The 12,951-nt window shown below is 39.6% G+C and overlaps 1 protein-coding gene across 1 annotated transcript in view; it reads left to right on the top strand.

Moving 5' to 3' along the window:
• The window catches only part of LOC119691809, a 51,561-nt gene that overhangs the window by 34,406 nt on the left and 4,204 nt on the right, over nucleotides 1–12,951 (top strand). The window contains exon 4 of the mRNA XM_038109992.2: nucleotides 11,173–11,258. Within this exon, the coding sequence (XP_037965920.2) occupies nucleotides 11,173–11,258 (86 nt within the window). The remainder of the gene's footprint in view (nucleotides 1–11,172; nucleotides 11,259–12,951) is intronic.

The raw sequence follows: 12,951 nt of genomic DNA, 5'->3' as shown, positions 1-12,951 counted from the left end.
TCCTCTAGGTGCCCCAAAGAGCTGTCTGGTAGGTCTGAGAATATGTTAGGCATTGTTTTGTTACTGTTCTTACACTTATTCCGTTTTTTTCCTTTTTTAGGAGCACTATCTGATGTGAGACATAGCTTTGATAGATGGTCAACCTTATTTTTATACCTCTTTAACTCATTTTTCAAATCGAAATTTTCTGACAGCATGGTTTCTATCTCCTTTTCAGCTGATTTCAGTTGTATTTCGAGCCCAGAAACTTTTTCTATGAGTTTGTCCAGTTCGTTTGTTATTTTTATATTATACAGTTCTGAACAGCTCTTACTTCTGGAAATGCATTTTGATATTTTCGTTTGAAAATTCGTATTGATAGAACTGTATTCTTCTTCGCTTTTGGAATCGATAGAGTCCGATAATGATTCAAAAGAATTGTTTATGGGGATATTTACAATTTCTTTCCTGCGCTGAGTAACATTTTCATGCATCACAGGTGTGCATGACATGTGTTTGGTAGTGTAAACAGGCGTTTTATTGTTAATGGAAGTCGTATACTGTGTGGGTCTTTTTAATATAGGTGTACTTGATTTTTTCAAACATTTTGTGCACTTCCATGCCAGTCTCTTTCCCGGTTCCATAATGAGATATAGTTTTCTGGAGACATTTGAGCACTCATCCAAGCATAATATTACTTTACAATTTGTACATTGCAAATAGTCATTCTTTCGGCATTTTTTTTGGCATTTACCACATGCAAGAATATTTGGTGCCATGTTGTAAAAGTTCAATATTTAAGTGTTCTTCGTGCCCTCTGTTATCGAGTACCAGTACCAAAGAGTATGAACAATATCGATTTAACGTACAAGTTCGTAAGTTTTACGCTAGAAGTCTTATCCGTTGTTTTAACTTGTAGTTGCTCTAGTGGTTACTAGATGTCGCTGTGAGCTAAATATTATCGATAATTTGAATATTGTGTTCTTCGTGCCCTCTGTTATCGAGTAGCAGTACCAAAGAGTATGAGCAATATCGATTTAACGTACAAGTTCGTAAGTTTTACGCTAGATGTCGTATCCGTTGTTTTCACTTGTAGTTGCTCTACTGGTTACTAGGTGTCGCTGTGAGCTAAATATTTTCGATAATTTGAATATTATGATCCGTTAGTCCAAAGGTCATTTATAGGTCATATATATTGTAAACTGTTAGATTTGTATCTATTATATAATGTAAAATGCACTCACATTATGCTCTGGGTTTCTTCTTGGTGGTAAAATATTGACACTTTGCACAAATTGTTTATGTTTATATATTTTGTGAGATTCCGATGATTAATTCTTGAGGGAATCTCCCATAGCTTTAATTTTACACTTCGGCACAGATTCACACGGAGATAACAATAGTTCTTGTTATTTGGTCTGTCATAAATATAATGTTATTGTTATTTCGTTGATCACTGCACTTTATCTTTTTAAATAATTAAATTTACGCGGCGACTATGTTTACTGTGACACTAGCGCCATCTCTCTCTCTCTTTTACGCAGTCAAGTTTTAATAAGTGTCCATCAAATGAACGCAAAACTTTAAAATCAAGCTTTCGTCTTCAAACTACTTAATTAGGTTTATATTTTGATCTTTGGTCAGGGAAATTTTCTGAAACGGTCAGGGAAAAGTCAGGGAATTTTTTGAAGGATTCTGAGTGGACACCCTTTTAATAAATATTTAATAATATACCTCATTAATGCAGATTTTATTACTTACGCCAAATTCCCAAATCAAATATCAGGAAACGAGATAAAATGTCTCGGATTAATGCTAGTCCTCTGTGGGAGTTCTATCGAAAGGTGGATCATGGAGACAAGAAAGCTCAATGCAACACTTGTGGTGAAGTTTTGAGCTACAAATCTACTACTGCATGTTTGAAAGCTCATTTAAGGCGAAAACACATCGAAGTGTATAACGCGGTGACGGCGGCGGCGGCGGAGGGCGCGGGCCGCGGGGCGGGAGGCACGCAGGTACGCACACTTCTTCATTTATTCATATTTCGGTAGGTCTAGGTATCGCTTCTTACATAATAATAATTTATTTCACACCATATTGACCGAGATTTTATCCGTTACTTACCTACCTACGCCATCTATCGTCACCATGCCCCACGACTCTAAAAACTTACAAAAATCACTGACATTGATGCAGGTACTTATCAAATGATTTAAGGCCGGCTCCACACGTTGGTCCCAACGCTCATACCAATGTTGGACTGTCGAATGTCGAAACAAGTGATTTTTGTCACTGCAGTGTTATTATTCTATGCTAAGTATATAGTATATACTTAGTGATTTGTATTCGGCTACTGTGTTTGTTGTAGTCTCATGGCTTGGTTCCTCTTCACAATGGGCCATGATGGCGACGGGCCACGCTGCACACTGTCGGGAACGCTCATTTGCTTGACCGTCTACTGTCAAAATAACACGTCTCGAAGATGGATATCGAAATGATCGCGGCTGCGGCAATATTTTTACTTATAGGTAATCATTTAAGTACTTAATACGGGTGAAAAAGGAATTATGAAAAGAAGATGTTGGAAGAGAAGGTGGTGGACGGTGGCCATTAAGCGGAACAGAACAAGGCACCTAGTTACTTATAGTAAATAAATAAAAATAAAATGTTGTTCGTGATATCAGATGAATCAACGATTTAACATTTTAATTTGCATTTCATTTATTTAATAATAATATACATATAGGTAATAAATGCAGATTTGATTGGGCCAAATTCCCAGATTTTATCAGAAAACGCGATAAAATGTCTGGATGGAATGCTAGTCCTGTGTGGGAGTTCTATCGAAAGCTGGATTATGGCGACAAAAAAGCTCAATGCAACACTTGTGGCCAAATTATGAGCTACAAATCTACTACTGCAGCTTTGAAAAATCCTTTAAGGCGAAAACACGTCCAAGCGTATGCATACGTTGTTAAAGCGGCGGCGGAGGCCGTGGGGGACGCAACGCAGGTTGGTACGCAGCCTAGTTCATTTACTCATAAGCACAACGATAGGTCTACTTATCGCTTCTTACATACTAATAATTTATTTCAGACCACATTGACCGAGATTTTATCTGTTACCTACGTCACTGACACTGATGTATCAAATAGTATCAATATGAGAGTTGATTTGAAAATTACAACATATTTTTTGTACTTAGGTTTACAACTTTTTACAAGGTTTTTCTTGTCATACTTAAACTGGTCTAATTTGCGAAATGAAACGGATATTGTTCAGTAGTCGGGTTCACTGAACTGCTCTCGGTTTGATCACTAATTTAACTCCACTGTGGATGCAAGTTTCGCATAATTGCTACTTAAGCCCCGTAAATGCTATTACTTGAATGAACGAAAAACGCTGTATGGTTTGCGCGAATAACATGTCCAAAGTAATTTAGCTGAGGGACTATCGAAAAAGAACAGCGGCAAAGTCACAAATCACCTTACATTTGACAGTGACAGTAGTTGTGATACGCAACGTTAACGGAGGAGAAAATCTGGTGGTCGCAAACGTTAACGTTAGTGGCGGGCGGCAGCGGTGTGTTGTGTACTACTGTGTACGCGATTCGTTCGTCGACGATTTTGGTAAAAAAAGTACATGGATCGCGATTCGTGTTTCTTGCGTTTACTCAAAAATATTAATAAAAAATACAGCATTGAATAGTCTTGTTGTATCACTTTGATTAACTAAGATAGTCTTTATTCGTGCGATTCGTGTTCGGGATTTTATTCAGAACCCTCTTGCTAATTATTACGCCCAAATTATTGTTTTTCCTAGTGTTATAGTTAAAACCTGCCTATACCATGGTTTCATACTCTCCGATATGGGACCATTTCACAAGGTTGGAGGGAAAACGTAAAGTAGCGAGTTGTAATTATTGTGGGAAGTCTCTCTCGTACATCAGTACAACCGCCAACTTGAAGTGTCACTTGAAGCACAAGCACGTGGAGGCCTACCGCGTGGTGGCCACGGAGTCGCGGGCGCGGGCGCGGGCGGGGGCGGTCGCGGGGGCGGCGGGGGAGCGGCGGCCGCAAGTGAGTAACCACAAACATTTAATGGCTCCTCTTCACAATGGGCCATGATGTCCATCAAATGATAGTCTATGATCGGGCCACGCTCCACACTGTCGTGACCGTCAATTTGCTTGACTGTCTACTGTGAAAATAACACGTCTCGAAGATGGACATCGAAACGATCGTGGCAATCGCCGGCAATACTAAAGCTGCGTACAGACCGGGCCAATGAACGCCAAAGACAATTTAACAGTTAACTTACCCTTGTTTTATCTTTATGATGCTTATTTTTAGGATTCCAAATGCAGTGCCTTTTGGTATATTTCTATGCTCTTAAAAGTTGCAATAATTGCGTATGCATTGCGGCCATTGTGTGGACGCCATGGGCCGTCATTCCTGTGATGTACTCACCGACACGACGACGACTGTGCACGGTCGTAGCCGACGATGGCCGATCATAGACATTCATGCCCTCTACACTAACATGGATGCTGTTGGCCATCATGGTCCATTGTGATGAGGAGTCATAAGACCCCAGAGCAATAATCTCTGCGTGAATTTACGCCGCGGTTCGCGCCAAAGTGTATCCCTCCACACTCGCGAAGATTCGCAGTGTTGTTCGCAACTTCAATGGATGATGACGTGATTTCTGCTGCTGTTGGAGCTCTGCTTGCCATTGCTTACTATAATTACTTGTGTGTTAAATCTAAAAAGCCAGTCTTTTTTTCTATTATGTTCATCGCTCCCAAACTACACACGGACGGTCCAGACATATGCCAGGGCGCTTCCCGCCACCCCGCGCCCCGCACCCACCGCCGCGCCTGCCCCCACTGCCAGGTAGAGTTGCCAAGGTCCAAGGCCCGCAACAAATCGTCCCTAACTTCCTCCAATATGACGGTTGGACTATACGGTCTATACGTGGACGCAGAAGCAGGTACTCTATTCTTATGCGCCGATCAATTTCATTGGTCTGATTTTTCTTTCCCATGACGACTTCTTGACCAAGATAAACGTACTTCTGTACACTTTTATGACGTCATAGAAAGGGAACTTAATAATATGTAATATGTACCTCATTAATGCAGATTTTAATACTTACGCCAAATCCTCAAATCAAATATCAGGAAATTAGATAAAATGTCTCGATTGAATGCTAGTCCCTTGTGGGAGTTCTATCGAAAGCTGGATCATTGCGACAAGAAAGCTCAATGCAACACTTGCGGTGAAGTTTATAGCTACAAATCTACTTCTGCATGTTTGAAAGCTCATTTAAGGCGAAAACACATCGAAGTGTATAACGCGGTGACGGCGGCGGCGGCGGAGGGCGCGGGGCGCGGGGCGGGAGGCACGCAGGTACGCACACTACTTTATTTATTCATAATTATTACGGTAGGTATCGCTTCTTACATACTAATAATTTATTTCAGACCACATTGACCGAGATTTTATCTGTTACCTACGTCACTGACACTGATGTATCAAATAGTATCAATATGAGAGTTGATTTGAAAATGACAACATAATTTTTTGTTAGTTACAAGGTTTTTCTTGTTGTACATAATTATGTTAAATTTAATGGCTCCTCTTCACAATGGGTCATGATGTCCATCAAATGATAGTCTATAATCGCCGCCATGATCGGGCCACCGTCCACACTGTCGTGACCGTTAATTTGCTTGACTGTCTACTGTGAAAATAACACGTTGTTGCGGCTATTGAAGCTGGCAACATCGGTGCAAGAGGAGGAGCGCGGGGAGCGGCGACACCACGTATAAATGCATCATCTTCGGTTGTCCGGACCCTCTTACCCTCTTACCTTTCGGTCGGACGCACGATATTTTCATACATACATATTTTCTCATACAACCATTGTAAAACCTTACATTAAAATGTTCATACCAAAAATACAGTCCACTCATTTATTAGCTTAGGGCTTATCCAATCATCATAGTCAGGACCCTAGGCCCCATCACACGTCTCGAAGATGGACATCGAAACGATCGCGGCAATGGCCGGCAGTACTAAAAATCACCTGTCCCGCTGTCCCCGTAATTCTTGTCAACGGTACTTTCAGAAAATAAATAAAATCAGTCCGTTGGACGTGAGCTCCTCAACGGGGACAGCGGCACCTATTAAAAAAAAAAAAAATCAGACCCCGTTGTCCCCGTTTTCAAAATAAACTTTAAAAAACACAAGTATATTTTTTATATCATGAATTTTGTATAATATGTAACTTCACATCAAATCACTTTTTTAGCTTAGATCAATTCATAACTAACCTGTGATAATTTGGCAAATTTGATGAACGTGTAAATTTTAAAGGATGCGCTAACGGCACGACGAAATACTGCCGCGAAACAAAAGCACAAATAAGATTGTTGTTTGCAAAACTCTCATTGGCTTATTCTAAATCAGTCAACCAATAAGAGATTCCGTAACTACATTACACTTTTGAACCAAAGGAGCTGCTTAGGCAGCGTTCCCACTACGCCGGACCGGCAGATCTGCCGAAAACCGGACACCGGACAGAGTGTTCACATTACATCGGATCCCGGAAGAAATTCAGACAGTTTCTGCTTGAATATCCATGCTCCGAATGACGTTAGTGGAACACGGGCGGGGCGAGGGGAGCACGAGCGGGGCGAGCGGGGGACAGATACCGGCACAAACTCGTTCACATTACTCCGGGCCCGGTCGTTCTACCGGAAATTCGTAGTGACAAAACGTTCGGTAGAAATGCCGGGCTCGGCAAAAATGCCGGACCCGGGATAATGTGAATAGCTTCATATAAATTGTACAGCCACTAGCTCTTCCGGCAGATTTACCGGCGCGGCAGATCTGCCGGTCCGGCGTAGTGGGAACGCTGCCTTACTGATGTGAATGTAACATAATAAACGGTGTCGTTGATGAAATCGTAAAAAATGCATGTAAGTACATTTATGAAACTACTAAATACCTACCTATATTCGTTATTATGTATATTATTTCATATATGTTTGATGATTACATAAAAGTGTTGTTTTTTCATAGGTATCAACAATGTCACAACCGGGCACTTCGGGAGGAAGTGGCGATTTGAAGTACATAAACAGAAAGGGCGGTACAATACTTCTACATGCCGGACATCAATTTACAAAAAAATCTTTGTATAAAAGTGGAGCAGTCGTATGGGAATGCCACTTACGAAAGAAAAACAAGTGTACTGGTACATTAAAGATTAAAGTAAGTATTTAAAAACACATTATTTTGAATTGATTTTATTAAGCAACGATGACGTGTGGTCTATACATTTTATTTATTTATATATTTTATTTATTTATAGGACAGGCAGATATTAGCAGAAAGTTCCCATTCATGTAAACCGGATTTTAATAAAAATGAACTTGATAGTTACATGGAAGATTGCAAGAAAAAAATCATATCAGCGGATGTACCAGCCATACCGACAGTTTTCCATGCAACCATATCTAAAATCAAAGACTTAGGACTTGACAAGGTAATTGCGCTTTCTAAATATGAAAGCAAAAAAACTTCTCTTTATCGCAACAGAAATTCCACTTTTGTTGTTAAAAGAACACTTTTTGATGATATTCAAAATGTTACAATACCTCCCAAGTTTGAACATTTTGTACTAGCAGATTATTGTGAGGGTAGTACACGAATAATGGTGTTTTGTTCTGAGGAGGCAAAAAATAGAATGGCAAATCTTATGGACTTTTTTGGACTTTTAAAAGTTGCCCATCGCTGTTTCACCAAATTTTTACAATTCATGCCGATTTAGGAAGCGACTATGACAGCTCATTAGAAAATTGAGGTGGCTGGGTCATACCCTTAGAAGACCTGAAGAAACTCCTTCGAAGCGCATACTCACCTGGCAGCCCCATGGAAGACGTAAAAGAGGCCGCCCAAAAACAACAGTATTATAAAATCGCAAATTCCTGGCTGGAATCCATAGTCTTTTACTTGCGATTTCGAGGAAGCAATCATGTCTGCAATAAAGGAACTTTTTCCGATTGTAGGACTCCATGGTTGTTATTACCATTTTAATAAGGCTGTATGGCGAAAAGGTCGTGAACTAGGCCTTACAAAATCTAAGATCTTACGCCGCCAAGTTGCATAGTGCAGTGCTGCCATTGTTGCCAGATCATCGGATAATGGAGGGGTGGTTTTATATTGCCAATCAAAGTCCTGATGACAGCAAAAGCACTCAACTTAGAAAATACATGTTATCCCAATGGCTTCGCCCGAACTTTATTAAAGTATGGTGCAGTTTTGGCAAACGCCACCGAACAAACAACTTTGCAGAAGGGTGGCATTGTAAATTAAATAACGAAGTTGGCAAAAAAACAACCATTTTAAAACTCCTTCAACTTTTATACCGAGATGCCAATTTATTCAGCGTTAGGGCCAACCAATCACCAAACCGCCGCCGCAAGCTTAGTTCAATAGAGACTGACGAATTTATTATGGAGCGCCAAATTAAACATATTAACAGTGAAGTAACTATAGGACATTTCTTAGAAATGATTCGCTGATGAAACTGTATTATGATATTATTGTATTTTTTTGTATAGGTACTACATCTTCCTGGGATAAAGGCGCTGGGATAAACATTATGTTATGATTTATTATATATGTAGGTACTTATAAAGTTGATTCTGTGATAGATAAATATAATAATAATTGTGATAATTGTTTTTTGTGACCATAACTTTCGAGTTATATTTTTTGTTAATTAGACTGATTTTATTATGGTAGGTTAAGTATAAAGAGAGTTATTATTACCTAGGTAAATGGCATTGTTGATTCTGTGATCAAAGAAAATAATTGTGATATTTTTAAGAATAATACCTTAATTATTTTCTAATTAGCATGTGTGAAAAACATAAATAATTACTTATAATATGTAATCGTTATCTTTGTTTTAGATTTTTTTATTTCAATTTAAGCCGATCATGTAACATTTTGTTTCATTTTATTTTGTCCTTTTCGTGCTAATAGTATTCGGAAGGGACAACGACACGTAAAATTTTGACGGCCCGTTGTCCCCTTTCACTATTGCCCGCAAAGGGGACAACGGAATGAAAATATAATGACGTCCCGTTGTCCACGTAACGTAAAATTTAACAGTTAACTTACCCTTGTTTTATATTTATGAGGCTTATTTTTAGGATTCCAAATGCATGCCTCTTTTGGTATATGAACTTAAAAGTTGCACTAATTGCGGCCATTGCGTGGACGCGTGGATCATCATCATCGGCTAAACAAAGGGCAGTGGGAACCCGGCTTTATAACCACCTCTACCTGTAGCGGCCTGTACACTGACACTGTACGGGCGCGCCTGCGTCGGTTCAGTTTCCGATGAATCTATAGTAGTCTTTGGGTTCAGTTCCCCCGGGGCAGTGTGGGACAGCACGGACGATGGAGTGGACGAACGACGCGACGTGATATTCCAGTTCTTAACTCTCTACCAAAATGAACCAGCGATTTGGAATCGCTCGTCGCCACAGCACAAAAACAGGGGCGATGGCCATGAGGCGTGGTTACGGATAAAAACTGGTCTAAAAGGTGTAACCCGTGTAACTATACCTATCACGGAGTTAAAAAAGAAAAAATACTATTTTTGCGGGCGAGTGTATGTATTAATTTGGTTTTGGTCATTCTTCTTTGATGTCCTAAAAATTGTCCTTATAAGACAGAAATCGAAACATTGTGAACTAAACAAGTAGGTACCTAGGTATTACAATATTACAAATAGTTGTCCACGTCAACAATCCGTCTGTTCGACTTCGTGATGATGAGTTGGTGACCGAGTGTTAATTAATTGATTGCAATCACTGTTGTATATACCTATGTATATTATGCATGTAAACAAAATAAAAAACGAGTGTCCTTGCTTTTCGAAATAAATAAGTTTCGGAGAACGCAATGCAACCGGTGCATTGAAAGCAGCACCCAGCGACCGCCTGGCGCGGCGGCGGCTTGTTTAAAGGTCCGTTTAGTAGGCTATTCTTATATAGCACAGAGTACTTTGTTAATACTCAAAATTATATAGGTATATGTGGTATATAGGTAGGTACCTGACGTGATTTTAAACTAAACTAATTAAACTTTGAAAGTATAAAAAAAAATAAAAAAAAAACACGCACTCACGCCTTGTACTAATGTACTCCCTTGCGGGGTAGGCAGAGGTGCATTGCTGCACCCATATTTCGCCAGAGTGTTATGTTAGTCCCAATGTAATAGGGGGCGGGCCTATTGCCATTTTACGGACACATCCAAGACCTGAGAACAAATATCTGTGTTTAAACAAATATCTGCCCCAACCGGGAATCGAACCCGGGACCATCGGCTCAGTAGTCAGGGTCACTAACCACTACGCCATTCGGTCTTTGAAAGTATAGTTATTACTTTATACATAGTGTTGTGTACTTACATAAATAGTTTGTGAATAATTTATAAAAATGACAAGATACAGTGATATTTGGAACTTTTTTGAAAATTATGATGATGCTAATAAAGTAGCGACCTGTAATTACTGCGGCGGGCGGCTGTCGTACAAATCAACCATCACGAATCTGAAGACGCATTTAAAACAAAAACACCTTTCCGTATACCAGAAGTTATTAAGCAGTGAATCTTCTGCGCGGCCAGAGGTAAGTCGCCTGCAGTCTACACCTGTGGGGTCACCACCACCGAATGAGCAGCGTCGATCGCCTGTCAAATCTGACGTAACTTGTATGGATCTGACAGATGTTTGACAGGATAGCGTTGATTAAGGATACTTTTGTTAATCACTAGTGTCTCCAGTCGGTGGTGGTACGGTAGCTGGTATTTTATGGTCTTTAATGGCAATGTAACAAAGCAGAGCTATAAATGTATGACATAGCGTCTATCTATACTAATCTAAAGCATGTCGTTGTCAAAATGTAGCCGTTTTCCCCAACACTACACTATCTAGCACGTGACTTGTCCGTCATCCGTCCTACACTGGCCCGCTAGTGTCCGTACTGACCCGTGGCCTCGCGTACTGACCCGTGGCCTCGCGTACTGACCCGTGGCCTCGCGTACTGACCCGTGGCCTCGCGTACTGACCCGTGGCCTCCCGTACTGAGCGGCGTCTCCGTTGTTGCAGGACGAGCCGGTGGCCAAGAAGCCGCGCCCGGACTGCTTCTCGCAGGTCAAGCGCTGCTGCGTCGACCTGGTCAAGGTGCACGGCCGGTGAGTACCTGCACGACACGCACATATACATTACTACATACATATAATATATAGGTATAATACATATAGACTAGTACTAACCCCCATTTCACGCTCAAACGCATTCATCTCAACACCCTGTATAATAGTTTGACGGTACTGTAGCTTGTGGTGGTGAAACTGCTTCCGAAGCTTGGAGCCGCGGGTCCGAATCCCGCCTAGGGCAAACATTCGCGTGATGAGCACTTGTGATTTTCTTGTGTGAGGCTGTTGTTTATCTACAATGTGTGGTTTTTCAAATCCGACAAACTTTAAAAGTAGATTCTACGAGTAATTTCATCGAGAAAAAACCCCTAAATGTGGGGTCAAATCTCAATATTCTAGAAATGGCGGCCATTTTAAAGTTTTAGATAATTCGTTTTTTCTTCTTCATAAAAACCATATCTCGAGATTAAAAAGCCCTACGGGCATGAAATAAAATGCTTTTATCCGCAAAAAGTCATCTCTATCCAATAAAAATATCATAATTTGCTAAAAAGTTACATAAAATAAGTTAAAATAAAAGCACCTATACCTGGATCTTTTATTCGACGGATTTCTGACATTTCAAAAGTGATGCTACTTAAAAAGCTCTTAACCGAAAAAAGGAAAAATTTGGATCCATTTCTGGGCAATCAAAAAATAAAATGACAGATAATATATGGAATTCATATTAATTACTTTATTTTATTCTTTAGCTGGCATCACTTCCTACTAATTCAGGGAAAGTAAACCTTTTTAATCGATTTCAAAAAAAGATTCTTTATTCGGTACATACTTGTATGTACTTATGTAAGATTATTGGGACTGCACAACAAACAAATATACTTGCAAAATTTTATAGATGTATGTATGTTTATGATGTTTGTCCACGCATATCTCCGAAACGATTGAACCAATAGCCACTATTAATTTTTTTAATGGCTTACATTGAGCAGTCTAAGTATCATCATAATCGGTTAGTATTAATAATGATTAGATATTCTATTCTATTCTAATTTATACTTTAATTAAGTATATTATTTTTGTGATGTAAAGGGACGTAATTATTACTCACCGTAGGTATATCCCCTTTTAATTTGGAGCGCCGCACTTAATAAAATGGAAAGGTACATTCACTAACAAATAAAATGTATAGAGTAGTTTAGACTTAGATGTTCAGGGGGGTCACTCTCTAAATCGACGAACAAACGAACAAGAATTGTCACGCAATCGGCACGCTTAATACAACGAGATAGAGCCGAGCTCTTGTTCGTTCGTTCGTTTGAATTTGGTAGTAGCCCTCCAGACTCGTATTGAAAAAAGGGCTCAGCCAAAAAAGGTTTGTGATCTCTGACATGTCAAAAGTAGATAACTGTCAGAATTCCGTCGAATAAAAATCCAGGTATAATGTAGTTTTTTTAACAATAAAAAAAAGCAAAATTTTTCATTTTACTTGAATTTCTTTGAAAATAGCCCCCTTTGATGGTATTTTAATGTATTCTTTTAAAAGTATTTGAGTTAAGCTAAACAATGATACCAAAACCGTATCTCTACGTCGAGGCAATCAAGAATTATTGCAAGTTCAAAACACACCTAACCACTTTTTTCGGTGTTTCTTGCATAATTTTTTGTGAAAGAGTTCTGATTGTAAAGGAAATCAACTAACATGAGCTCCGTTAGGTGTGTGTGTGAG

This window comes from Plutella xylostella, chromosome 27, assembly GCF_932276165.1.
Source record: "Plutella xylostella chromosome 27, ilPluXylo3.1, whole genome shotgun sequence".
NCBI classification, from domain to species: domain Eukaryota; kingdom Metazoa; phylum Arthropoda; class Insecta; order Lepidoptera; family Plutellidae; genus Plutella; species Plutella xylostella.
This window is presented reverse-complemented; position numbering and strand designations above follow the sequence as displayed.